At 60.1% G+C, this 26,874-nt stretch overlaps 1 protein-coding gene across 2 annotated transcripts in view; it reads right to left on the bottom strand.

The window, feature by feature from the left end:
- Positions 1–642: 642 nt before the first annotated feature.
- The window catches only part of Whrn (whirlin), an 85,158-nt gene continuing 58,926 nt past the window's right edge, over positions 643–26,874 (bottom strand). Inside the window, exons 4-13 of one of the 2 annotated variants that reach the window (XM_047525712.1) lie at positions 21,594–21,796; positions 20,629–20,665; positions 19,443–19,655; positions 18,529–18,738; positions 15,720–15,752; positions 6,104–6,175; positions 4,369–4,906; positions 2,349–2,530; positions 1,816–1,938; positions 643–1,462 (exon numbers count right to left, since the gene is read on the bottom strand). In XM_047525712.1, the coding sequence (XP_047381668.1) occupies positions 1,280–1,462; positions 1,816–1,938; positions 2,349–2,530; positions 4,369–4,906; positions 6,104–6,175; positions 15,720–15,752; positions 18,529–18,738; positions 19,443–19,655; positions 20,629–20,665; positions 21,594–21,796 (1,794 nt within the window). In that variant the 3' untranslated portion in view covers positions 643–1,279. The remainder of the gene's footprint in view (positions 1,463–1,815; positions 1,939–2,348; positions 2,531–4,368; positions 4,907–6,103; positions 6,176–15,719; positions 15,753–18,528; positions 18,739–19,442; positions 19,656–20,628; positions 20,666–21,593; positions 21,797–26,874) is intronic. The other variant, XM_047525713.1, reaches the window with a different exon arrangement.

The following is a 26,874-nucleotide window of genomic DNA, read 5'->3' as shown; positions in this document are numbered from 1 at the left end:
GGTAGGGGAAAGCAGAGGTGGTTGGGGGCTCACTCTCTGGCCTTTAGGCCTTGCCCAAGGACCGCAGGCATGGAAGCCCAGTGCCTGCCTTGCGTGGGGACCACACCAGGTCTCCGCACACCAGGGGCCTGGTGGATGAGGTTGGAGCTGCCCTCTGGGGACTGATATGTCCCAGTCCCCTGGCTTCCTCCCACCCCTATCCGGCTTCCACGCTCCCTCCTGGCCTCCCTGCTCCTGGCCTCCCCCGGAGCAGCTCCCTAATGAATCACTTGCATATAAATCCTCGCCTCTGAGTCAGCTTCCAGGAGAACCCACCTTCGGCTGGCCAGTCTGTTTTAAAACTCCTGCTTGCTGGGTTCCGCATCGTACTATGCCTCGGGTTTATTCTGAAAACATTTCTCTACGTACTTAAGTTTTATCCTCAAACCTTCAAGTAAGGTGCTTCACGATGCGGTGAGGCTCAGGCGCCCCTGCCCACCCCACCCACCCCGCTGTCTATCCCAAACTAAGGCATGGGGTGCGGGGTTCCAGGGAGGCGCCGTGTGGTGCTTTGGGCACCCCGTCTGTCCATGCGCCCCTCCACTCTCCACATCAAGAACTCAAGCCCCAGCCGCCCAGGCAGACCACACAGCACGCTGGCCCTAACCTTGTTCAGATTTCTTTATTGAAAAATTAAAGTCATAAGCTCTGTATATAAATACACTGACACTGCTGGTCATCTGCAAGGCCTCCGGGACAGGCTGGGGGGGGAGCTGGGGCCGTGGGGTCCCCCGAGTGTGGGGAGGGAAATAAATAATAAATACTGTGGGGTAGGAGGCAGGAGGAAGGGGTTGAGTGGGGGCGAGCTTGATGCTTGTTTGTGGCACTGAAGGTCCTGCAAGATGCCCCGGCAGGACACCGTGTCCATGAGTCTCATGTGTCCTCACTCCAAAGGCTCAGGCACCTGGGGGGGTGGGTGCTGGCTGGCTGGGGGCAGGAATGCAACCCACCAGCCCATGGAAGCAGGCTCTGCCCTTCCTCTTTCCGTCTTCCCTTCCCAGAGCCCTCCAGCCTTGAGCGCCTACTGTGTCCCCGGCACACAGATCTGACCTGACCATCTGTTGGCCTTGCCTGGTTCTCTTCTCCCAGTTCTGTGCAGTGGGCCGGGATGGAGTCGGGGTGCCTTCCTGCTACCCTGGCCGGGCAGCTCCAACCCCTCGAGGAGCCTGAGAGTGCGAGGACAGGGGAGGGACTGGGACCAGGGGCTGGGCAGTGGTGGGGGGCCCGTAGGCCTCGGCCCCTAGAGCATCACATTGAATTCAGTGACCAGGAAGTCGACGTAGTCACGGTCCTTGGTCTTGAAGGCCTCGGCGATGATGCGGGCAGCTTCCCGATGCTCCTTGCCCCGCAGGGTCAGCCCGTTCACTTCCAGGATCACGTGGCCCACCTTGAGCTGTCCACAGTTGTGGGCCGACCCGCCTCGCTGCAGGGTGAGACACAGGGCAGGGGTCACAGGGCACCCAAGTGACCCCTGCCCGGCTCCGACCACCCCCTGGGCAGCCTGACACTGCCAAGCAGACAGCCACATCTGGGCTTCCAGGGTCACCAAGCACAGGTGAGATGAGCTTCCCAGGCCTGGTCCAGTGGTCAGGAGGGAGGGGTCCATGTCCTCCTGCTACCCTTCCCACCGCTGGAGACCTGAAGGAGTCCCAGGGCCAGGACCAGCGTGAGGGGCCCTTCTTGGATGCTGTCACTTCGAGGTAGCAAACCTGCAGGCATCCTGAGACATGGGCCCTTGGGAGCGGGGAGATGGTCAACAGGGACCCTCGGGTGTACCTGAATGGTGACAATCCTAGGCAGGGGCTGGCGCGTATTGGCGCCACCCTCGATGGCGATGCCCAGCGTGGCTGCGCTTTTCTTCACGCGGACCAGGGTGGACGTAGGCTCCAGGAGTCCAGGCTGCAGGCGGAGGAAGGGGACCACAGGCCTGGCCAGGGGACAGGGCTGGGCCAGAACACGCCCCTGGGCCAACAGGGTTCATCTCCATCCTGGGCGGGGAGCCTCAAGTGTGCACTGCGTGTCCCTCAGCACCTGAGTCCCTACCAACCCCGGGGCTGACCTCAGACTGCCCAGTGAGGCAGGGACTCGAATCCAGGCTGTCTGACTCCAAGGACTGTCCCACCTCACTACAAGTCAGAGCGGAGGGGCTCCCCCTCCAAGACTCCCAAGACCAGCACTCGGTCACCCAGGGCCGGCGCAAACTGGGCCTCCAGCTTCCTGCGATGGGGTTCACCGCTTCCCCTGGTGGCCACTGCGAGCTGCGCCCTGCTCTGCCTGGGCCCCTCCTCTTGACCTCTGCCCCCACTCACCGGTTTGTTGGCCCCCCCGGTGGCTCTCTGGGTCCCAGGTGGCTCCTTGCTGCTCTTGTTCTTGGTGGAGGGGGTCTGCCTGCCTCTGCCTGGGGCACTGGCCTCCACCTCACCGGCATCCACACCGCTGTCCTCGCTGAGAGTCTGCCCACTGTCCGAGAGCTGGGAGAGCGTGGAGGCCGCTGCGGGTAGGGACAGGAGGTTGGCAGCAGTCAGAGAGGGCTTCCCGAAGGCGGGGGGATTCCCCAGGCAAAGCTGGAGGGAGGAGCGAAGGGATGGAGGGGGAAGGACACGTCTCCCCGCTCCTCCTGACCCTTCCCACAGGCCTGGCCTGAGGCTGCTGCTTGGGGACATCTAGCCTGACTTCCTGGTTCTATAATGATTAAAGTAGAGGTCAGCAACAAATGCAGCCCTCGGACGTGGGTTGCTGGCTTGGTTTTGTTGTTCAAACCCACACAATGCTGTCAATTTGTAATGACGGACAACACATTCAAATGAGGAGATTTCAGCTGGGTGCGTTGGCACGCCTGTAACCCCACCGACTTAGGAGGCTGAGGCAGGAGGATCGGAAGTCCCAGTCCAGCCTCAGCAACTTAGAGAAAGCCTGTCTCAAAATAAAAATTTATAAAAAAGATGGGGTGGGGGGCTAAGGATGTAGCTCAGTGGTAGAGCACTGGCCTAGCATGTGCAAGGTCCTGAGTTCAATCCCCAGTGCCTCAAAAGAAAAAAAAAATTGGGGCATTTCATGTTAAAAATATAAATGTTGTGAGCTTCTCAAGAAAAAAATGGATGGTTTGCCACCCCTAGCCTGCATCCCTGCAGGACCCCGTGGGGCTTGAGCTAAGTGGCAGGAACATGTTCTCGGGCTCTTCAGGCCACCAGGCTGCTTCCTAGGTGTGCAATGCCTGGGCCCCGAGTCTGAGACTCCGGGTTAAGAACAGTGTGCTCTGGAGTCTGGCAGGTCAGGTCTGAATCCCAGGGACCAGCTGTGCAAGCGGGGGCCAGGATCCGAGCCTCTCTGAGCCTCCGCACTCCCATCCCACACAGGAGAAGGAGGCCTGCGCTAAGGGTTATCAAGAAGACTAAAAGACCCGGTCAGCAGAGTGGGCGGCCAGGAGCCAAGCCTCATGCCAGACTGCCCAGCCTGACGGCTGCTGGCTGTGCCTCAGTTTCTCCACATGTGACAGGGGGTGCCAACAGTACTCTCCTGCGGGCATCGTGGGGGCTGAGCGAGTTGACAGTATAACACTGCCCCAGAACGGCGCCTGGCGCAGGCAGAGGGCTCAGGAGCAGCCGTGGGCTCCCATCCAGCTCCGTACCAGGTCCCGTCCGAGCAGTGAGGCCACAAAGTTCCCGTTCCTCTCCCCACAGGCCCCGTTCTTCCTGAGCCGCCTGCCTGCCCAGGTTGCTGGTGCAGGGACCTTGTGCCTCACTCACTGGTCTGTGTGCTGCCCCGGACAGGGGCCCTCCAGTCCCCTACCTGGCCGGCCCCCTGCCCCATCTGGAGCGTGGGTTTCTCTCTAGCCACAAGATGGCAGCAGAGTCCGACAAAATGTGCCCCAGCTCCCTCCTTCTGGAGACCCAGAGCTCTCCGGAGGGGAAAGCCTGCTCCTCCCTGCCTTTCCCTCCTTGGCTGGATGTCCCTTGGAAAACTGGGGTCTGTGGCTGTCACCATCTTGCACTCTGACTCTTCAGGGCCAGGTCAGGAGCCCTGTCAGGGTCCAGAGACTGCGACACACACGGGGACTCCTGCACCTGCTCCAGGCCCGGCCCTGGGGACAGGAATAATAGAAGCCACCCCGTCCTCCACAAGCTGGGAGGTGAACGCAGGCAGCCCGGCCCTGGGACCACCCGGCAGGGCTGGCGGCAGCTTGTCCAGTCACACAGGGGCAGCAGCAGGATCCAACCCCAAGTCCCACACCACCAGGGCCACCTTACTACTCCCCGGGAGCCGGGGCACGTCTGGGCTCGCAGGCACCCCGGCGGCAGAGCACCAGGTGCTGGAGGGCCGGGTACTCACTGCGCGTCTGGGGCAGGGCCCGCACTTCGTTCACGTCGGGCTCGCTGTCCGGTCGGTGCACCTCCACCATGACGAAGTGCTGGTTCGCGCTCGTCTGGTCTGCGTGGTCCGAGGGTGAGGCTGGCGGGAGGCCGCCCCCCGCTGCTGGGGCCTCTGCAGAGGGGCTCTTCAGCTGTGGGGGTGACTGGACCCGAGGAAAGGGGCCGATGGGCTGCTGGTTGACCAGGGCCAGGTGGGCGTCCAGCGGCCTCTTGGAGCCGGGCTTGGTGGGGGAGACGGAGGCGTAGATGGGCGAGGAGGGCGAGTCCTGGGTGGAGGGAGGCCCTGGGGTGGGTGCAGCGCCCAGCGGCGGGCTGCAGGCCTGGGGTGCCGAGAAGACGATGCCTGAGTGGGGGTTCGCGGAGGAAGGAGGCTGGGGGTCCTCCCTCCCTGGCCTCCTTGGCTGGCCGAGCGGGCGGTCTTGGCCTGGGCCCAGAAGCGGTGGGGGAGGCGGCAGCTTGGCGTTAGGCAGCCCCTCGGAGTTGGACTTGACGTCGTCCTGCCAAAAGACCCAACAGGAGTAGAAGGAGTCAGAGCCCATGGCGGTCAGCTGAGGCGGCGGCCGGAGCAGTGAGCGGCGCCAGGCCCCTGCTGGCATTGGGTCCCTGCGCTCCCAGCTCCTGGCCACAGGGCTCTGAATAATGCAACGGCCCAGTGGAAAACTTCGCCCCGCATCTCGGCAGCTGAGGAGCGTGGGGACCTTGGCAGGCGTCTCTGGGGACTGCGCTGTTGCCTTTGGGAATTGGAGTTCTTGGCACCCGCCAGGGTTGTCACAGGCAGCAAGACTTAATTAGAGTCGGGACAGGAGGACAGAAACACACAAGAATGGTTTCTTTGGCTTTTATTTTTAGGGGATTGTCTTGGCCACTGGAGATGGAAGGCGAGATAGGACCGGAGAGAGGGAGAGGATGGACAGAAGGAGGGACACATGGGCTGTGGTGCTGTGTGGCCCTGGGCAAGGCGCGGCACCTCTCTGAGCATGTCATTGGTAATAGCAGAGTAGGCGGGGATGTGACCAGTGTCAGCATGGCGAGCAGCAGCAGTGGACGCCATGATTACCATTCCCCCTGCCTGGGCACCACCCAGCACTTGCATGGCACTGTTCCAAACATCTGGCTTAAGTCAATTAATGTCGCCACAAACTGATGGGGAAGGTACTGCCGTTATTACCTCCATGTTACATGTGGGAAAACAGAGGCACAGAGAGGGCAATAAACTTGCCCAAAGTCACCCAGTCCGTGGAAGAGGTGGGATTCCAACCCAGGCAATCTGGGTCCAGAGTCCAGGCCATTCAAAAGCCACCTGGGTCAGACTCACACCAGGTATCACGGTATATTTAGTGTCCATGTCCACCTAGGCAGAGGGCTAGGAAGGAGCACTCACCACGCTCCTGGGTGCCTGTATGTGCCATGACAATGTTCAGGTGACACTCAGAAACAAGGCCCCACTGGGCAAACCCACTCGCTCTGGCCAGTGACCACCCTGCCCACGGTGACCATGGTGACCCACCCTGGCCCTGCTGGAGATGGGAGAGGGGCACCCATGCACAGGCCTGCAGAGGTGTGAGGGCTCACGGCAGAGGCCCCGTCCTCCTGCCTTCCCGGTGTCCTCTCCCTGTGACTGTCACTGAGAGGAGTGGGGGGACACCTGAGAGACAGGCGGGGCAGACCCCGAGTCAGGGCCAGTGGGGCCTTACCACGGACACGTCTGGGAGGGTGTTGACGCTGCCCTGGACTGCCTGGCCCGTCTCCTCCAGGTCGAGAGTGTTCTGGAATGGACAAGAGAGCAAGCTGAGCCACCAGGAACCGGGGAGCCACGTCCACGGGCCTCAGTGATCTCGAGGCACCTGCCGGCCACATCCGTCTGACCCATGGTAACCGGGGCTGATTTTTCCACCAGTCACTTTGAAGCCAGTTTTCCTTGGGGACCTTCTGGTCATTTCCGGCCTCCCTGGAGGTGCTGGGGTGTACTGCAAAGCCTCTCTCAGCACCACCGACGGACAGAATCCCAGAACGGCGTGAGAGGGCTCGCTGTCAGCAGGAAGGGACGGGAAGCCTCTCTCCTTTTTATCTTTGTGGTTTTAATCCTGAGGGGGTGGCTTAAGGTTTAAATGGACCTTATTTAATTTCTTCCTCCCTTTCCTAATGCTCCCTTAAGTGACACTGTGCTGTCAAAAGGCCAACTCTGGGGGCCGAGCAGAGGTCCTCTCTGGGCTGGGCTCAGGGGCCTTTCCACCCACAGAGCTCAGGAGGGCCATGTGCCTCTGCCACCAACGAGTAATGTGGGCTGTCAACCCGCCTGGCATGGAGGACTGGTGGTGTGTTGGACGTTTCTGGAAGAGATTAGCTCTGACTCAGCGGGCTGAGTGCAGATCCTCCCCAGTGTCGGGGGCACCGCCAACGTGTTAAGAAGGTGGGGAAAGGCCACATTCACCCTCCGGAGCTGGGGCCTCCACGTTCTGCTGGCCTCACGCTCGGCTTCTTCCTTCGGTGCTGGGGTGGAACCCGGGCTCCTGCACACGCGAGGAGAGGCTCCCACGCTGAGCGACCCCCAGCCCTACCCCTGCCCTCAACAGCGGCATGCGGCACTCCTGGATTTTGGGCCCTTTGACTTGAGGCTACATCTCCAGCTCTCCGGGCCTCCAGCTTGCCAGAGGGCAGACCCTGGGACTCACCTCCGTCACGAGAGCCTAGCTTAGCAAGTGTCCACAAGTGCCCTGAGTAACACAGCCACCAACACCCGTGGTGGCTCAGGTGGCCGTCAATGCTGAGTAGTCTCTGAAGCTCAAGACCGACCCCTGGCTGGGCACAGAGGAGGTGAGCAAGAGCCGCTGCCTCGGGAGTTAGGAGACTGGGGTAGGAGGGACAGCAGAGGAGCAGCAGGGGGTGACCAGGCATATGACACCCTGAGGGAGAGCGTGACGGAGGAAGGCTGCCTGGAGAAGCGGGCAGGGCGCCAAGCCGGGCCCAGAGGACTTCAGACAGAGGGATGGGTGGACGCGGAGCAGGAGGGAGAGGGAAGGCGTTTGAGAATCTCGCAGCTCCTGAGTCAAGCACGGATGGGAGCCTGAGGGCAGTGGTTGCCATGGAGACAAGGTCAAGTTTGCCTGCTCTGGAGGTGCCCCCACCCCCTCAGCCACAGTGCAGCACCAGGGGCGGGCGCTGGCCCCTGCCCCTGCCTGGCTGTCATGAGGCACGTGCTACCCACTCACCTCCTTAAGATCCCACTCCCAGGTCCCCTCGGAAGGGTCTACCTGACCACCCAGGGAAAACTGCAGCCCACCCTCGGCCCTCCCCACTGGTCAGTGAGCTCCGCCCAGCAGCTGGACACCATCCTGGAAACACAAGTCAGGCAACGTCTCTCCTCACTCACGGGCCCTGGGCCTGTCCCCTGTGCCTGGAGGAAGCCCCAAGCACACTCACGCGCCCACCAGAGTGGCCCTTTGTGCTGCTCCTCCCGCACCACCAGACCATCGCTGCCCCCGGGTCTTTGCACTAGCTGCTCTCGCTGCCTGTGCCGCGAGCAACAGCTCTTCACTCAGCTCTGACCTCATGAGGCCCTCGCAGAGCGGCCCTATCTACCCGCTGGCTCTGTGGCTCTGCCTAACTCCTACCACCATGCGATTTGATTTTCTGTCTCTCCTGCTAAATACAAACTGAGAAGGCAGAAGTTCCTACGACCCGTCTCCCCTCGGTGTTCAGAACGGAGGCTGCTTGGTAAGTGTTCACTAGATAAATTAATGAATCGACGGGTGAACAGATGAATCGATCACTCTCGGGAAGAGGCCCCAGGCTGGAGTGGAGGCCGCCCGTGCTGCCGCGGGGAGCAGTAATAATGGCCTGAACGTGGGGAAGGCACCCCGACTCCCCCCGCGGCAGAAACCGCTGGCCGGGCCTCGTGGACTCCCTTCTCCAATGGTCTCCCTGAACCTCGACCCTTCTGGGGCAGGCCAAGGGCAGGAGATCACAAAGGCCAGTGACGAACCCACTGACTGACGAGACGCCGGGCCCTCCTGCCTGGGGACAGCAGCTCTGCCTTCGCCACCTGGGGTTTCTTTGAGAGGTCACTTCCAGTTCTGCCACTTGGGGCCCAGTGGTGGCAGGCGGATCACTCCATCTCTTCGTGCCTCAGTTTCCTCCTCTGCAAAGTGGGGTAACAGGGGTACCTGCCTCACACAGGCGACCTGTTAACACCTAAGAAGCTCCCATAACGGGGCCTGGCACAACATCCTGGGGAGGTGGCGGCCTTGCAAACGCAAAACACGCCCTGGCCTGGCCGGGTGAACGGCTCAGAGAGAAAGGACAGGTGGCCCTCTGCCTGACCCCTCCCCCAGACCAGCCCGTCCCAGCTGAGTGAGTTCAAGAGGTGTCAGCAAGGACCAGAGGAGCCTCTCCCTCGTCACACAGAGCCGCTGCTATTGGCCCACGGGAATTCAACCTGCAGGCCACCCTGGGCTACGTGCTGCGACCAGAGACACGGGACTGTCCAGCTCTGGTGCCCCAGGAGCCCTGAGAGTCACTCAGTCGCCGGGCAGACATTTTCCAGGCATCCCAGGCTTATGAGGGAAGCTGAGGGAGGGAGACTTCTGGAAAGGACACCAGAGAACCACAAACCCCGGAGGACCCCCCACGGGCCAGGCCCTGGGCTCTCTGCTACTTGCATTATCTCATCCACTCTCCCAAGGACCCTGAGAGGTGGCCCTGGCTCTCCCTCTGGTCACATTTGCTACACTTAAAGTTCAGAGAGGGAAGTGGCCTGTCCAAGGTCACGTGGACCATTCTACGGCAGGTCAGGCTTCTCAGCCAGGTCTGGGTCAACCCACAGTCCACGCTGCCCAGCACCCCCGGAGCATCATGGGAACAGAGGGTCTCTGAGACGAGAGAGAACACAGCCACTGCGGGCCCCTGGCCTCGGCCTCATTCCCTGCTATAAATGGCATCCTGGAGCCAGGACAGAAGGTGGGGATGGGGAAGCGGGAGGGGGAGGAGCACGGACGCCCAGCCTGGGAGGGAGGCGGAAGTGGAGCAAGCGGCAGACAGGTCGGAGCCCAGCCCTGCCAGACTCCATCTGCTGAATCCAGACGCTCAGGAGCCCCAAGTCCCCAAGCCATGTTCCTTGTGCATCTGAAATAGCTGCAGACAGCAGGCTAAGAACTCGGGGGAGGTGTCAGCAGCCCGGAGCTCAAAACAGGCTGGAGTGGAGGCTCAAGGTCGGAGCTCGTGCCTGGGCCCCAGGCACCCCCAACCACCGCCGGGGACCCTGCCCCAACGGCCCCTGGGGCTTACACCAAGAGGCACACTGAGTCCTCCCAGGTGGGACTCTTCACACACTCTACAGCTGAGGCAACTGAGCAGGGAGCGGAGGTCATCTGCCCAAGGTCACACAGCAATGGCAGGGTAGGAAGCCAATCCTTTCCAATGCCTGTCTCCACGTCCCAAAGGCCCTGCTTCCCACCAGGACCAGGACACCTCCAAGTCCTGTGCCACAGTCCCCCCCCACCTTGGCCAGTGGCTATACGAGGCTCCCTCCTTGTCCCAGGAAAGAACTCCTTTGTGCCCGACTTGGCCCAGTTAGAGCCCAGACCCTCAAGTCTGGTGAGGGGCAGCTGAGAGGGGACAAGGGCAGGTGAAGGACAACGGGTAACCCCTGCTGACCCTGCTGTGTGCACTCAGGGCCCCGGAACTGAAGCGGGGTAGGCCTTGCTTGGACAACGTCCCGGCCCCGGGGCTGCCAGGGGCCACCGCAGCAAGACGAGGCTGCTCTCCCCAGGCAGGATCAGCACTCCCCTCCACGGGGGCTCTTGGGGCCTCATACATGAAGGCGCTGTCTTCAGCTCCTTGTTCTTTGGTGTCATTACTCTGACATCAGGTCAGTGGGAACCCCCACTCCTACCCAAGGCCCGAGACTTGATGCCCTCTACCCCAAATATGGGGAAACTGAGGCACCGAGTCACAAAGTCTCTGGAAGGTCATCAGTGGGGAGCTGCTGACAAGGGACCAAGGAGTGGATAGGAAGCAATCAGAGAGGGTGAGAAGGGAAAGAGGGAAGTGGGGGAGACCCAGGAGAAGGTGGGGTGCGGGGTTGAGAGCAGCAGAGGAGAAGAGCCAGGTTGTGCCTGGGAAGAAGAGCCTGTTGCTGGGGAAACACGGGGTAGGGTGGCAGCAGGGTCACTCAGGGAACTGGGTAAAGACCTCCAGCTTCTGCAGCCAGCCGGGGGAGGCTGAAGGGCGAGGCTGAGGAGTGGGCAGGGGACAAAAGTGCCCAGAGCAGGGACCGGGAATACTCTGGCGGAGCTGCTGAGGCCACCCTGGGGACCCCCACGGCCAGCACCTTGCTCTTCTGTCACTGTCCTCCCTGCCATCACAGTCCACCAGCAAGTCACAGAGGCAGAAGGCTCTGCGCAGCCTCTGCCTGAAGCCTGGAGCCCGGCGGGCAGTGCCAGGGCACCGCGGCTGTGACGCTCAGACCACCTCCTTCTGCTGACCTGAAACCTGCCCCGCATGGCCCTCCCCGCGGCCTCAGGGAGGGATGTCGTCAGTGGAAACGGGGTGACCCAGAATCTCCAGAGATCAGGGCTGGAAGAGCCCCAGGCCAAGAGCTGGGAACCGGTCTCGGGAGGGAGGGGGCGCGGGGACTGGGGCCCGGCGGGGACGACAGTCCATCTTATTTTCACTGACCTCTAACCGAAGGGCAGCCTTCCTCCATTATGCATGGAGGCCACAACGCCTCATGGAACAGGCCACTGTCACCGCACAAGTCACAGGTCTGTCCCTGCAATCCCGGGTACCGCAGGAGCCACAGCCCCCGCTGGCCAACATGCGAGAAGCTTGTGCACAGTAAACCAGCATTTTTCCCGGGGTCGTTTCCGCGTGTGCTCACACTGAAGTAGGCACAGCGTCTCTCTGAGAAGGGCCCCAGCCAAACAGTGAGAGCCCCGTGCAGCGCCCCAGAGCGAGCTGGGAAAGTGGCGCTCGGCCGCAGGCGGGCTCAGCCACCCCCAACGGGCTCTGACCTGCCCAGCTCGGCTCTGCTGTGGAAACGGCTGCACCCCAGTCCTCAGGCAACCAGCCAGGTCACCTGCAAACCCCTGAGATCAAAGCGGAGTACTGGCTGGGAGCGACCGTCCCACGCGGCCCGAGTTGCCGGGTCACGGGTGATTGTGCCGGGGGCTCGGGGAGGGTGCGGAGATCCCCCGGCCAGGAGCGGTGTGTTCCCCTCGAGAGGGAAGAACACTGCAGCCTCGCAGGGCTGAGGCCGGCACTTCCTGACGTGGGGGAGGCAGACTTGGTCTACCTGACAGGGCCCTGCTCACCTGGATGGCCACCATGGTCTTTCTGGTTGCCCCATTCCCCAGCCGTGGGCACACAGGGGAGGCATCGCTCTCCTCCTGGAGACCCTTCGGGTGCGTCTCATCAGAATTCGGCTGGGACCCCAGCCCCTGCTGTCCCCACCTCTGCCCGTCCTTCCCCATACCCGGCCCTGACCTCTTCCAGTCTTTCCAGGGGCCACACGCCTCCTGGCCAGCTCCAGCTCTGAGCCTGCCTGGCCTCAGCGACTGCCCGGCTGATGCCCGTTTCCGGTCCTAGCTGGGTCCCCTGTCCTCAGGCTCCGGGCATCAGGCCAGGCTTCGGTCACACCCTGGGAGGAATCCAGGGGCGGGGGCGGGGAGGTGCTGCCTCAGGAAGGAGGGGCGAAGAAGAGGGAGCAGGCTGGACGGTCAGAAGGCAGGAGGGAGAAGGCCCTGAGTCGGGATCCCCGTCTCTGGGAAGACCTGGCGTGACAAGCAGGAGTCCTGCAGCTGCAGGGGTCTGAGGCGCCACGTCCTCGTGGTGCCCCAACTAGGAGGGTGACTCAGGCCGCGAGGGACCCAGCCAGTGCAGCCACGCCCAGAGGGGAGCCAGGACCAAGAGGGGAGGGCAGCGGGGCTTCAGGGCAGAGGCCCCACCCAGCACCTGGCAGGCCAGGTGGAGAAAGCCTGAAGTCCAGACCAGGGCTGGCCCCAGCTGCCCTCCCTGGCCTGCAGGGGTCTGCTGGGTGGTGCAGGGCTGGCCTTGACCTCCACAGCCCTCTGCAGGCCCTTTCCAGCTCCTGGAGTGGTAAGAGGATGTGCTCCCACGTGCTCCTCCCTCGTGAATCCACCTGACCTCACCCAGCAGCCCACAGGGGCTGGGTCTTCCTAGCCCAATACACAGATGTGGACACTGAGGCTCAGAAGGCTTATGTCACCTGCCCAAGGTGATCTGGCTACTACCGTGGAGAGCCAGACCTGGTTGGTAGCGTTCCAAAAGTTTGTGAGATTAAGCCCTTCTGCTAAAGGCCTGTTTGCCCTAAATGGAGAATTCTAGAAATGCTGGGCAAACTTCCTTCTCTCACTCAGCTCTCCTAGCCAACATCCTTTTTTTATTTTTTACATTTTCCATACCAGGTATTGAATGCAGGGCACTCAACCACTGAGCCACATCCCCAGCCTTATTTTGTATTTTATGTAGAGACAAGGTCTCACTGAGTTGCTCAGCACCTTGATTTTGCTGAGGTTGGTTTTGAACTTGCAATCCTCCTGCATCAGCCTCCCGAGCGGCTGGGATTACAGGCGTGCGCCAGTGCACCTGGTTTAGCCAACACGTTTATGGGGGAAAATGATATTGTTTGGAAGTTGCAATAAAATGCTCAAGGCTGACTCTCTCTTGACAAATGGAAAGTAAACACGATCCGTCCCTGGGGCAGCAGCATCTGATTTCCTGTGATCAGCGGCCTCTGCTCTGAGGGTGAAGGGCTTCGAGTGAATCACGTTTAACCCAGGATCGATAACTGTACCACACGACCCAGGGAAGGCAGGCTAAATGGAAACTGGCTCCACGTGGGGCAACTGTCTGGGCATCTGGGTCACAGTGGCCAGACACCCGATGCTGCCCTGTGCCTCTGAACACCAGAGCAAAGGGCATTGTCCTAGGATGCGGGAGGCGGGTGTGTAGAGGGCAATCCTGCAGGTGACCAGGACGTGAAAGATGGGGCCCTGCCTGCACTCCACGCTCTCCCTGTCCCCGGAGAAGGGAAACGTGCAGAAGCTGAAGCAACACGGCAGCGATTCAGCAGAGGCAGGAAAAGCGTGCGAGGGCCCCGAGCACAGGGGTCCGGACCACGAGGGAGGGGTGTTCAGCTGTCGTCCGTTGAGATCTGGGGTGACTTGTTAGTCAGCATTATTGCAGCCAAGAGCTTACCGGTACACAGTGATGCTGCAGACCGGAACCTGGCACTTGAGGAGGACTAAGTACGACCCCAACCTCTTTCTCTCCCACAGCAGAGCACGGAGAGCTGATGGGGTGCAGCTGCCACTCCCTGCTGAGCCTGCTCTGAATCTTTTCCAGCACCTCTTGACACAGAGAAGACTCTCAGACTAGAAGGGGCCCTAGGGTCTGCCTCGGCTGTATGGATGGGTAGTGAGTGGGTGAGGGGCTTTCTTGAGGGTCTAATGCACTGCAGGGACGGCGTAAAGTGATGCTCTGGACACCCAGGACAGGCCCTGGGTGCCTGCAAGAGGGGCTCAGGTGGAGGGAGCTTCCTCCCTGTGACCCCACGTGACGATGGCTGGATGTGCTGGGTATCCAATCTCAGGTTGGCTCTAGATGTGTGTGTGGTGGGGGGATTTTCCCAGGAAGCACCAAGGCAGGGACTGCCCAGGCAGCAGGAAGAGCTGGTGCCTGCAGAGCCCATGGTCACATCTCCTGGGGACTCGGGCTGCACAGCCTCCCAGCCCTACATGACCCACAGACCTCTCGGCCTGCTGGTTCATGGGAATGAACCTGTTCGTCTTGGGACAAACCCATCCTTGTCTATTCCTGATCCGAGAGATCTGGTTGAAACTATGTCAGGCCACGTCGGTCCCTGCTCTTACCTGCTCAGGGCTCTCATGTTGCTCAAAGTCAAAGTCGCCGGCGAACAATCTGCCCCTCTTCTTCCCTGCACACGCTGCTCCCACCTCACTGGAGTATGCTCGGTCACCCGGGCTCCTTAGGGCCCTTGCACATGCACTTCCTGCTGCTCAAACTGCTCTTCCTCCCGATGCGGGTGTGGCTCTCCCTCACCTCGTCTTACTCATATGTCACTTCCTAGCCCCACTGAGCCCCTTCCCTGCTTGAAGTCTCTCCTTAGGACTTATCTCATAACCTGCTGTGCAGTTCAGTTATCTGTCTGGTCTACTCTCTGCTTGCCTCTGAATTCTGTAGTGGCAAAGATTCCTTGGTTGCTGTCTACTGTATCCCCAGCAGCGAGGGCTGCATGTAGCACATGACAAGCACTCAGTCAAGATTTAACAGAAAGGAAGGAAGAGGAGGAGGAAGGGAGGAGACAGGACAGACGGACAGACAGACAGCTGGTGAGGCTGAGCCAGTGGCTGGCGAGATCCATCAGCGAAATGCCTCAGCTGGACACCAGGGCAAACAGCGCCACTCAGAGGCAGGCGGTCCTGGGTTCAAATCCTCACTCCACCTCTCGCTAGCTGTGTGACCTCAAACAAGTTGCTTTTCCTCTCTGGACTTCACTTTCCTGCTCTGTAAAATGGGGATCACAGTCATACTGGCCACTCTTGGCTCTTGAGAGGATGACAGAAGATACAGATGGAAAGCCTTGTACCACAGAGAACTCTCAACAGAGGTCAGTTACTAATATTAATAAAAAAGCCTTGGATTATTTACATGGGCCAGGCTCTGTGCTGGGCGCCAGGGGCTTAGTGGTGACCTCAGTCATGGCTGCTGCCCTCGAGCAGTTGGTGGTCAAGGGGATAATGGGAGACACCTGCAAAGATTAGAAAAAATACACAAAGGCCCATGACAGACAGAGGTGGGGGGCTGCAAGCCACCCTCTGGAGAGTATCAGGGAAGGCTTCCTGGAAGAGGTGGCGCCTGAGCGATGGGCTGAAACATGCACAGGAAACAGGCTGTGTGAGGTGGAAAGGAGAACATTCCAGCAGACAGCATCGCCCTGGGCAAAGGCTGAGGGGCGTCTGGACAGCAAGACCTCGCGGGGTCATCCTCACTGTTACAGACCTAAAGCTGAGCTCAGAGAGGCGGAACCACTTCCTGAGGTCACACAACGAGGTCGGGGTAGAGCTGGGATTTGAATGGAGGGACCCTCACTCCAGAGCCTGAGGACACCTGGTGAATGGATGACCAGGAGAGACAGTGAGCACCAAGAAGAAAAGCCGGTCCCCACCAGGGACGGGTGAGACAGAGGAGTAGCAGGAGGGGCCAGAGCCCCCTACCTCTGCCCCTGGCTAAGGGACTCCCACAGTCCCCACCCGGCAGGAAGGACGGTACCTCCATCAGGTCTATAAGCCACAGCAGCCGCTCCTAGGGAGGAAGGATGGGCAGGAGGCAAAAAGAAAAATACATCAAATAAATATGAGGGAACCAAGCGGCCTCGGCCACCACCCCCGGCCCCAAACACACACGCGCATGCAAACGTGATTCTCCCAAGCCCTTTCTGGCTCCCCGGACGCTCTGGGCAGAACGAAGGAGGAGAGGCGAGGAGAGGGCACAGCGCCCCACGCCCCTGCGCCCTGCCTTGAAGGCGTCCGGGACCACTGCTTTCAAGAAATACGCTTGTCCCTGACCAGGGAGCCGCTCCTTCCCCTGGGCAGAGCGGGTGGCTCTTCCCTTCTGGCAGATGCAGACACAGGCTCAGAGGAGGAAAGTGACTTGTCTAAGCTCGACCTGCTCATGACAGGCAGAGCTTCCCAGTGGACCCTGCCTGGGACCCCGGATCAGAGGAGGTCAGGCGGCTGGGGAGCCGTCAGAGGGGAATGGCAATCCCTCGCCTGCTGCCTTCCAGGACCCAAGGGTCGGCAGGGGCCTGGGTACGAATCCCTTGGTGGCTTTCTCCAGCCAGGTAGGGGGAAGAACCAGGTCGGGTCAGAAAAAGTCCTGGCTTCACCGGCCCTTGAGCGTGGGGGCCTTCCCGCCGGGACCTGGCAGGCCATCTACTCCCGTGGGCCCACGGGCGGCCTTTTGCTGAGTCCTCCCCACAAGCCGGGGGTGTGGTCTCAGGACCCTCTGCAGGGAGGACGCTGAGGCGCCGGGAGGTGAGGTGGCCCTCCCATGTCCGTGCAGCCTTCCCTGGACTTGGGCACTCGGCCTGGTCTGGGTGGCACGACCCTGGTGCGCCCACGCTCCCTGGCACGACACGGACTCAGAGTAACAGTCCCCAGAGTCATTCCCTCCTCCAACCAGGGAGGGAGAGCCTCCCGTTCACCCCTTCCATATGGTCCCCCAAACTCCCTGCCCAAAGCCATCCTGGGGCCTGAGATCCGCCAGCCCCAGGGTGACCCCATTGGCAGTGAGTCACCTTGTGGCAGGGAAGGGTCAACTGCCCCAGCTGGGGTCCAGACAGGCCGAGAAGTGCTTCGGAGTCGGGGACACACCCAGGCAACCACAAGGTCCCTGCTGGGTGGTGCTGGGCCGGGGCTGGGCGGGGCTCCTGACCCTGCAGGGCCCTCAGGCTCTCCTCCTGCCCTCCCGGTCTCAGGTTGCTATAGCCAGAGCCCCAGGACCTCAGGCCATTTATCCAGGGGAAACTGAGGCCCATGACAGCCAGGACCTAAGCCCACATCCCCTGCCCCCTGGACTTGGAGACACCCCCAGCCAACTCAGCGGAGCTCTGGTCCCTTTTAGAAAAAGGGACCACCATGGAACGATAGCCTGTGGTTCCCAGGTGTAAGAACAGTGGCTCAAAGCTGCCGAGGGCCTTGGTGACCATTTGTGTGGCTCATCTCATGGAGCCAGACTCAGAGGAAGAACGGCCCCACAGGCTGAAGTCTGTCTGCTTGAGGACACGTGTGCTCGGGACCAAGCTGGCAGCCCTGCCCCACCCGGGAAGGGCTCTGCTCCTCCAGAATCACACAGCAGCCACGCCAGAGCCCTAGGGGGCTGCGTGGCAACCTGGGGTTACCTGGAAAGGACCCTGGGGATGAGGCAATGAGGATGTTAAAGGTGGGGTACAGGAGCAGAGATACCCCAGAGCCCAGAGCTAAAGAAAGGCCACACTGGGCATCCATGAAGGACAGGGCTGATTCCCGGCAGCTGCTCACCCATGCCCCCTAACCACCCACGTCTACGACCTCGGATCCACTCCAAAGGGACCCATGGCCCCCGTGTCCTCGCGGTCTGAGATCCCCCCGTAATGGCTCCCAGCTCAGCATCTGGGAGCAACGGAGCTTAAGAAACATTCCTTTCCCTTCCGTTCCTAGAAGAGTGGGGACAAATCACCCGAAGGCAAGGAAGGCGCCTGTGGAGGAGAGAACGGAGTCACGCGGCCCCTGACCTGGCCTGCTGCCCCTGCCTGTGGACAGCAGTGACCGGTTGTCTCTGGGAGGGACAGAGACAGAAGGACTCTTGCCGTTTCTTGCAAAGGCCTCCTGGGAGTAATCTGCTTCTGAGCACTCTGGGCACAGAGCCAGGCCCTGAGGGGCTCCGGATGCTGTCCTGAGGGGCAGGCAAGTCTGTAAGCAGGTGGAGCTGGGCCTGGGGCTCCAGACAAGAGTGGCCCCTTGATCTGAGTCACCATGACCACTACCATTTATTGACTGCTCTCCCTGAGCCAGGGCACTGAGCTGAATGCTGTGTTGTCTCATTAGATCCCCCACAGATTGTAATCATGTACTTTTTTCTTTTTCTTTTTTTGGTACTGGGACTGAATTCAGGGGCACCTAACCACTGAGCCACATCTCCAGCCCATTTTTATATTTTCATTTAGAGACAGGGTCTTGCTGAGTTGCTTAGTGCCTCGCTAAGTTGCTGAGGCTGGCTTTGAACCTGTGATCCTCCTGCCTCAACCTCCCAAGCCGCTGGGATTACAGATGTACGCCACCATATTTTTCTATTTGCCTAAGGGCACCCAAACCGAGAGTCCAGTTAGGCGTGTCTCTTGTGTATCGGCTCCAGAGTGGCGCCTGGCATGCAGTATGCGCTCAGCAACCATCAGGCTCTATAGACAAAAGACCGAGGCTCAGAGCGCAGGGTGCAGCCGGGAAGCGGTGGGGCTGGGAGCGGAACCCGCCCGGTTCCCGCCCAGGCTATTGCGGCAACTCTGCCCTGAGCTTCGAGCCCGGCACGGGCAGGGGCAGCTCACCCTGGCCGAGCTGACGGTGGTGGAGGTGCCATGGCTGCCTGTGGAGGAGCCCGTGTCGCTGTAGGAGACCATGGAGTAGGTGTCCCCGGCCCCAGGGCCAGGGGGCTGGCGTGCCTTCATGGACTCAATCTCCCGCCTCAGCACCAGGTGGTCGAAGCGCTCCAGGTCTTGTGGGGAGATGGTGCCTCTCACCTCAGAGAGGACAGCAAACTGGAGGTGGGGACAAGGGAGCACTCAGTGGAGAACTCCACCGGCAGGTGGCACCAGTACCCCTAAGACTCTCAAATGGCCTGCATGAACCCTCCGTGGCTCCCCAGTACCCCCAGAACCCAGTCCAGACACCTCTGCCCAGACACCCGTCCAGCACTGTCTGACCTGCGTCCCTGTCTCCTCCTCCTCCTCGGCAGGCACACATGACTCTGCGTCCCTGGACACACCACGATGTTCCAGGACAGGAGGCCTGTGGCTGGTCCCTTTGCCTAGAGCACCCCCCACCTGCACTTCACGTCTGTCTGCCAATCACACTTCTTCTGTTACGTCTTCTCGAATGTACGCCCCCCACCCCGTGGACGTCAGCACGTCTCCTTTGTGCGGCTTCTAGGCCTCAGGCAGGCTTCCACCGGAGCAGGGCTCGCAAGCCCGCTGCCCGGCACGGTCACCTGCCGCTTGCCAAGGCTCCTGGCAGCTGGGAGGGCCAGGCACTGCTACGAGCACCCCAGGACACTCTAGATGTGCGCTCAGCCTTGCGGATCACTGCGGTGGGTCCCAGTCACAGGCCCTTTGTCTGTGTCCCCAGGAGCCTGTGAGCCAGCAGGAGTGGGGCTGCCTTGGTCACCAGTCTCTGTCCAGAGTTCAGTTCGGCTGGACTCCCGGTGGGTTCTGGGGGAAGGAGTGGGGACAGGGAGGCAGGTCACCTTGGCGTGGGTGTTGAGCAGCTCGAACAGGGCCATGACCAGGGCCTCCACGGAGACACTGCCGCGGCGGTACTCGTCCAGGTAGTAGGTCATGGTGGCGCGCTCCTGCTCCGTCAGCAGGTGCCGGGCCTGTTCCTCCAGCAGTGCGCGGGTCTGGTTCCCCAGGCTGCTCAGGGTCACCTGGGAGCCCGCTGGGCCCTTATAAAATCCTGGCTGAAAGACAGAAAGATGGAGGCCTGGGGATTCTGCAGCGCCGGAGCCAGAGGCCCCCGCCAGTGGTCTGCGTGCACACAGACACCGCGACAGACTCCCGGGGGTGCCCCGGTCCAGTGGTCTGCGCGCACACAGACACCGCAACAGACTCCCTGGGGTGCCCTGGTCCAGCTGCAGAGCCTGCAGCCCACTTCCCCTCGTCTCGCTCCTCATGCACGGCCCCCCGGGCTCCCATTTTCTTCTCCGGGTCTCAGACTCTCCCTGTATACTGGGGATGCCGGTAGTGCGTGTATTTCTAAAACGTAAGTCGGGTCTCCCCCGTCCCCAGTGAGTCCACGATGCTGCCGTCTCCACTCTGGTCCCCTGGGCGTCACCCTCTCCTGCTCAGAGCAGCTGGAACAGCCCTGCCACTGTGTCACTCCCTGCTTAAAAGGTTTTCAGGAGCTTCCCGTGACGTCAGGTGGGAAGCCACACCTCTCGCCATGGCCCAGATGCCAGGCAAGCCCTGGCCCGCCTGCCTGTGGCCATCTTGTCCCCCTCCCTTTCCTTCTGGTCTTCAGGCTCACCAAGCCCGCTCCCTGCCTCCGGGCTCTGGTGCTGCTGCTCCCTTGAGCCGAGTGCCACCCCTCCCCGCCGTCTGAGTTCGGAGTCTCGTCTGCGGCTCTCACGGGCTGTCCACCTCCTTGCCCTCGCGGTACCGGGCATCTCTTCTAACTAGGCATTCGTTTGAAGGTCTGCTTTGCTTTTACGTATGTCCCTACTCTGGTGTCCCCCCCTGGATGGCAGAGGCCTGGTCTGCTCCATTCCCTGCTGCTGCCCCTGGAGCCAGGGCAGGACCTGGGGTCCTCCAGACAGTCGGGGATGCCAGCTGAACTCGGCCTCCCCGATGCTCAGTGCAGAGGCTACTCAGCACGCCTGCCTCGCCCGGAGCTGCAAAGACGCCTGGGACCCCCCACGATGAAGAACACCCTACCTTGTTTGTCCCTTCTGTTGTGAGATCCCCAGGGAACCTGCAGAGAAAGACAGCCATCTTCAGCTGCACGTCCGAGCAGATGGGTCGGCCCAGCCAGGGCAAAGCTCGGAAGGGCGACGCTTTGGAGCACCGGGCATCATGGATTCTGGGGGCTACCCAGAGAGATGGGCAGCTTCCAGCCTCCCCATCAACATGGGCGCACTTCTAACCCCACGCAAGGTGGGCTCCTGATCTGTCCCTGCCCCTGCGGGACTAAGCGCTCCCAGCTCAGCATCTGGGAGCAACAGAGGAGAAGGAAGGGCTGGGACGTGCAGCTCAAGGCCCTGGCCCCAGGCAACTCGCAGGGCCACTCAGTTCTGGTCCGTGTTTTCGGGGGCGGGGGGAGAAGGCTCAAGCTGACATGTCCTGGTTTTTAATAGACAGAAATTCAGTTTTTTATGTGAAACCTGATGTCGTTTTGAACGTTGGTGACTGATTTTAAAAAATAAATAGAACATTAGGCAGGAAAAAGAAAGGAAAGGAGAGAGGAGCGCTGGGATGGGTCTGGCCGGGGGCTACCTGCCACCAGGCTGAGACTGCCCACGGAGACCAAAGGTGACGTGCCGCCTTATTGGCACCTCTGCAGCCACCTGGCAACTGAACCCCGTGTTGTGACCTCTGGGTTCCTGCACCCAGGTTAACTCGGGTATCCTCATTAGTAGACTGGGAGGGGTCGGGGTCACTGCTCGGATGAAGTACTAAACCAGGGACTGCCCCCTGGGTCTGCATGTCAGCTTTCCATGGGGAAACTAAGGCCGGGGGAGAGGGGTCTGCCCAAAGCCACGTCCTGGAAATACAAGGACCCTGGTGCTGGGAAGCCGGGTTCCAGCTCCAGCCGGAGCGCAGAGAGGAGGTGGGCGGGACGTCCCGACCGGGAAACCGCCCAGGGTCCCCGAGCCCCGTGTGCGCGTGCGCAGAGGCCAGACCCTGCCGAGCTGGTGGTGCTGTCCCCAATCCGGGAACTGGCGATCCACTTGGTCTCGTCCACCGTGGTGCGGGCGTGTGGCAGCCTCCCGACGTCCCTCACGGTCAAGATGAGGTGCCGAGATGACTTGAGCAGCTTGACCGCCTCGTCGTGCAGGATGGTGAGGAAGCTCCGCCCGTTCACCTCCAGAATCTGGTCCCCAACCTGTCAAGACCCGCGCACGGCTGTCACCTGGGCTGTCTGCAGGATGGGGACACATCCTGGGGGCCTCCCAGCTCTCTCCCAGTCTGCCGAGGAGGTGGTCGAGGCACAGAGAGGTGTGTGAATGTCTGGGGGTCACACAGCAAGGAATGGCAGAGCTGGCTTCCAATTCAAAGCCTGAGCCCAGGCTCCTGCTACTAGAGGGGCACCTGCTCACCCCAGCAAGGCTTTGAGGGGCAGGTCTGCAACCCCCAAAGTCTCCTGGCTGGGATGGGAGTGGTGGTGGGGGTGAATCTAGTGGTGAAATAAGGCAAGAAGTGTGAAGGCAGTCGGGGGTTATTTTCCTACCATGCGTCCACACTATTGAGATTTTCACCTTAACATGTAAAGAGCATTTTAATTTAAAGACAAAAGCAATGAATGAGACAACTAGCCTTTCACTGATTTTATATATATTTATATTATATTATTTTATGTATTATATATATTTATATAAAATCAGTGAAATATATACGTCTATATTTTTTGGGAGGGGGGTACAATGAGCCAGCAGTTTAATTTTGTGATATGGGAAAAAATACATTTTTTTGAGAGAATTAAAAAATAGAGGCAGAAAACCTAACCTTCAGATAAAAAATGCCTGACAGAACAGGAAGAGGCTGGTGTGTGGTGGGAAGGGGCTGCCTAGGGTCCCTGCGCCCTGGCCCCAGGGCAACTAGGATGCTGGCTGTTCTGAGCTGTGTCTCTTCTCCCTGGTGCCCCCGCCTGCTGACAGCACGTGGCTGACTCCTCGGATTTTGTCGGCATTTTTCAAAGTGAGGTTTGACCAGGGGAGCCGCGTGGGAGGTCCAGAGGAAAGATGTGAGGACGAGGCTGGAACCAACTTGTGGCCCCAGTTTCCCAGCACGTGCTCTGCACTGCGCGCCCAGCACCCCCAGACGGTACCTGCTCCCCATCCTAGGCCACATGCCATGCTGGGAGGCCACCTGCTCCTGCTGGTGTTGCTCATAGGTCAAAAGCAGGCCCAGAGCCGGACTAGGTGGTGCACACCTCTAATCCCAGCAGCTCAGGAGGCTGAGGCAGGAGGATCACAGTTCAAAGCCAGCCTCAGCAAAAGCAAGGCACTAAGCAACTCAGTGAGACCCTCTCTCTAAATAAAATACAAAATAGGGCTGGGGATGTGGCTCAGTGGTGGCCTGCCCCTGAGTTCAATCCCCCTACAAAAAAAAGCAGACCCAGTTTGGTGCTATAACTAGGTTCCCCATCAGTCTCTCCGCTCTGGATCCCCAGGGTGCCCACAGTGGAATTCGGTAAAGTCGTGGAATGAATAAAAGTGATACTGGTCTTGGAAGTCAGGATGGGGTCCTCCTTGCCCCGTGTGAAGATCAAACACCTGAGAAACGTGGAGGCAACGCAGAAAGCAAGTTTTATTTAAGAAAGGGACAGAGACAGACTTCTCGGTCCAGAGTATGTCTTGCTCTCTTACAGACCCGAGATTCCCGCACCTTCTCTTTCTCCTCTGTGTGTGCCCAAGGGCAGGACGGAGCGGCCTGGGGTAAGGGCCAGCCATCCCTGGAGCAGGGAGGTGTGATCCCGAGAGGTGGTGGCAACCCGGCGACGACCAGCCCTCGTCTTCTCTCGACCCCCATCATTCGTTATCCACGCTGACTGCCAGGCCTTCTGCCCCTGCCTCGGTTCGTTAAGGAATGTGACATTTCCTGTCCCCTCAGGCCAGGTGAGGCTGCGAGTGGGGAGCCAGCAGAGCGGGGTCATCTTACAGAATTATTCTCTTCACCTCGTGTTCCCACCATCCTCCATTTGTCCTCTTACGAAAGGACCCTCACTCCCATCCAGTCCTAGCTCCACACCCACCTCTGCCCCAGTCCTGCAGGACAAGCACATTCGCCAGTCGTGTTTGTCCCTTTATAAGCTTCTCCTCACTTCGGATCCCCAGCTTCCTACAGAGGAGCTGCGGTTACTCTTCATCCACTGGAGAGAAACAGGCTCAGGGGTCCTCAAGGCTTATCCAGAAAGCTTGGGACCAGAAGCGTTTCTGATTTTGGAGTTTTTCTGACTCTGAAAGAGTTGCGTAGATTTTCTGGCTGAGAACATCTGGAATCTGAAGTGCTCTGAGATCTGAGACCTTTCGCGCATCGTGTCAGGTCTCAAAATTGACAGGATTTCGGAGCACTTCAGATTCAAAGGGTGCTCAACCCGCTGCTGGTGGTCACCAGCTAAGGAGGAGGAGGAGCGGGAGGCAAGCCCAGGTCAGGTGGCCCCATGGCCTCTGCTGTCTACTAGTGAGCTGCTGCCAGGAGCTCTGTTTGGGAATCACAAGGTATCACTTCAAATCCAGCATGTTCGAGGTCCACCACCCTTCCCTGCCCTGCCTGCAGTGGCCACGTCTGAAGCTCTGACCTCCCATCAACTCTGCCCTGTTTCTCTGAGCAGCTCCTCTAGCAGATCCACCCTGCTGGTCGCCTCTCCTGGGTGCCCTCCGCCTGCTGACTCCTAGCGTCCCAAGGTGGTCACCCCTGAGTGCATTTACATCTAAACTGGCCACAGACACAGGGCCAGATGAATTTCATCAACTTCTTGCTTTCATGACATCTCACCCACTTGAAAACATCCAACGACCTCCCATCATCCAGGAGACAGCAAAGCACTATGGTGAAGGGCTTCACACCCAAGACCTGGGTTCAAATCTCAGCTCTGCTACTCGCAGGCTGTGTGAGTCCCCAGATTCCCCTGCTGGCTTTTGGGTTTCATTTGCCTCGGGGGTAACAACAAGCCCCTAGTCCAGGATCATCCTTCTCCAAGATTCTAGTCGCCAGCACTTGTCTTTCCATGCCAGATGCCACAGCCCCGACCCCTCCCACCCCCTTGCCTACAATTCTTCCTCCCTTTCCATGTCCTGGGCACCTGGTGGCGAAGCCCAGGCCCAGAGGACTTAGGCAGCCCCAGGATTCCTCGGGAAGGGCTTGAGATGGGAACAGGTAAGACGAGAAGCCTGGCTCCGGGCTTGGCCCCAGGCGCGCAGGGCTTTGCACCACGGTGTGGATTCTGCCAGTTCTGCCTCGCCCGCTCCTGGCCACTCTCCGGTCGTCCTTCTCTGACGCTCAGAGCAGAGCTGCAGCCAAGAACAGCTTCCCCAGTGACGCGTCCTGCCTGAGCCAGAGGGGAAGCTCACTTCCAGCCAGGCCCACTCGCACCCAATCCAGGCCGCCTACCCGCCGCAGGCCCACCTCGGTCTCTGGCCGCGCAGGCCTCGCTGGCTGCCGCCGCTGCTCAGGGCTGCAGCCAAGGGTGCACTTCTCATCCGCCCAAGTGCTCTGTTTTCTTAAGTATCTCCCTCAATAGCTCTGGCTTTTGTTGAGCTCAGGGAATCAATTTTAATCTAACTTTAATACATTTGATTTCATCCCCAGCAGTTTAATTAAGGGAACTTGTGTCTGACAGGCCAGATGGATAGGAGCATCCTGTGAGCCAGCCTCTCTCTATGGGTCCAGGACAGAGGGAAGGGGAGGGAGGGAACAACTCAGTGCCACCAGCATCTGGTGGAAGGTTGCCGGAAAAATACAGGCTGTCCAGTTAAACCTGAATTCCAGATAAACAGCAGACACTTTTAAAATACGTCTATGTCCCAACTATTGCATGGGACATACATTTACCGAAACAAGTGCTCATTGCTCATCTGAAACTCCAATTTCCATGAGCATCTTATATGTTCATGACCTAAACCGGCAGCTCTGGGGTAAGGGTGTCGTCATCTCTAGAACCAGTGGCTCCTGATGGGGGGTGGGGCGGGGGCAGATGCAACCTGGGCCTGTGAGCGACCAGCACACCCCCACGCTCAGCTGCAAACTGTGCCCTGCTACCCGCGAGATCTCGTCTCCGCTGGGCGAGCCCCGTTCCGCGTGCCTGTTAAATAAGTCTGTCCCTGCAGGACAGCAGATGCTGCCTGGGGCCTCTGTGCCGTACGGCTGGGGAACAGCCCTGAACTGAGCTGACCACCTCCCTATCTCTTTCCCAGCCCCTGCTGTCCCTCTTCCTCCAGGCCTAGGCCGGGTTGGTGTCCAGGGCTGCCACTGTCCCCCAGCATCAGAGGTGCTCTGAGCTACATCTACCGGGCCCGGCTCGCTCCCCTCCTCCACTCGTGGGAAACTCCCTGCCATCCAGGAGCCCTGCCAGGTCACTGGCCACACACCTTTCCCAGCAACGCAGGTGTTCCCTGCTGCACACGGCAGCCCAGGGGGCCAGCAGGGCATGGAGTTTTGAAATCTGGCAACTGTGACATTGTAGCCAAGTGGTCCCGCACAACCTTCAAGGAGGCTCAGTGTTCTCATCTGAGGCGGGTGTGGCAGGCCATCACTTCCCGGGAGCTGTGAGAACCCATGGGAGCACGCCACACAGGCCGGAGACGCGGGGAGGCTGGCCACAGCTCTTCATTCACTTCCTGTCCAGAGAAGACGGGTTCAGAGATGTCCAGCAGCTTGCTCAGGGTCACACAGCAACTCGGTGAATGAGCCGGCACTGGAGTCCGCCCTTCCGGCTCTCTTCCTCGCTCCTGTGCCTCCCTTCTCTAGCTCAGCACAGGTGGCAGGTGTTCAGTGGATGGTGAACGGATGGGGAGACTGGTGTCGGCTTCCATTCGCTTCCTCTTTCCCTTGGTCTGTGCCACCCAAAGTTGGTGGTGGCACGTGTACAGGTCTTAATCTCCCTCCTTCCCAGAGAAAGACCAGGAGCTCTTTGTTCTCTGAAAGGTGACTTGTCCTCACCCCCAAGGCCAGCTCGGGCTGAGGCCATGCGGACAAACCAGGGGGAGGATGAAGAGGTAATACAGCTGTCGCTGCAGGACCTCCGGGCCCTCCTGCAGACGGGAGACTGAGGCCCAGAAAGGATGGGCTCGCAGGGACAGGATGCAGGGCAGCAAGGACAGACGGGTGCCAGGTGTGACATGCGGCTGGCATTGCTCAGCTTGCCGCGGGTGCTGCCGGGAGGACAGGAGGATAAACAGTAGAAGTGGCTTACTTTATGTGTCACCACGATGTCCTGTTCATCGCCGTGACGCGGGAGTGGAG

The sequence above is a fragment of the Sciurus carolinensis genome, chromosome 14 (assembly GCF_902686445.1).
Source record: "Sciurus carolinensis chromosome 14, mSciCar1.2, whole genome shotgun sequence".
NCBI classification, from domain to species: Eukaryota; Metazoa; Chordata; class Mammalia; order Rodentia; family Sciuridae; genus Sciurus; species Sciurus carolinensis.
This window is presented reverse-complemented; position numbering and strand designations above follow the sequence as displayed.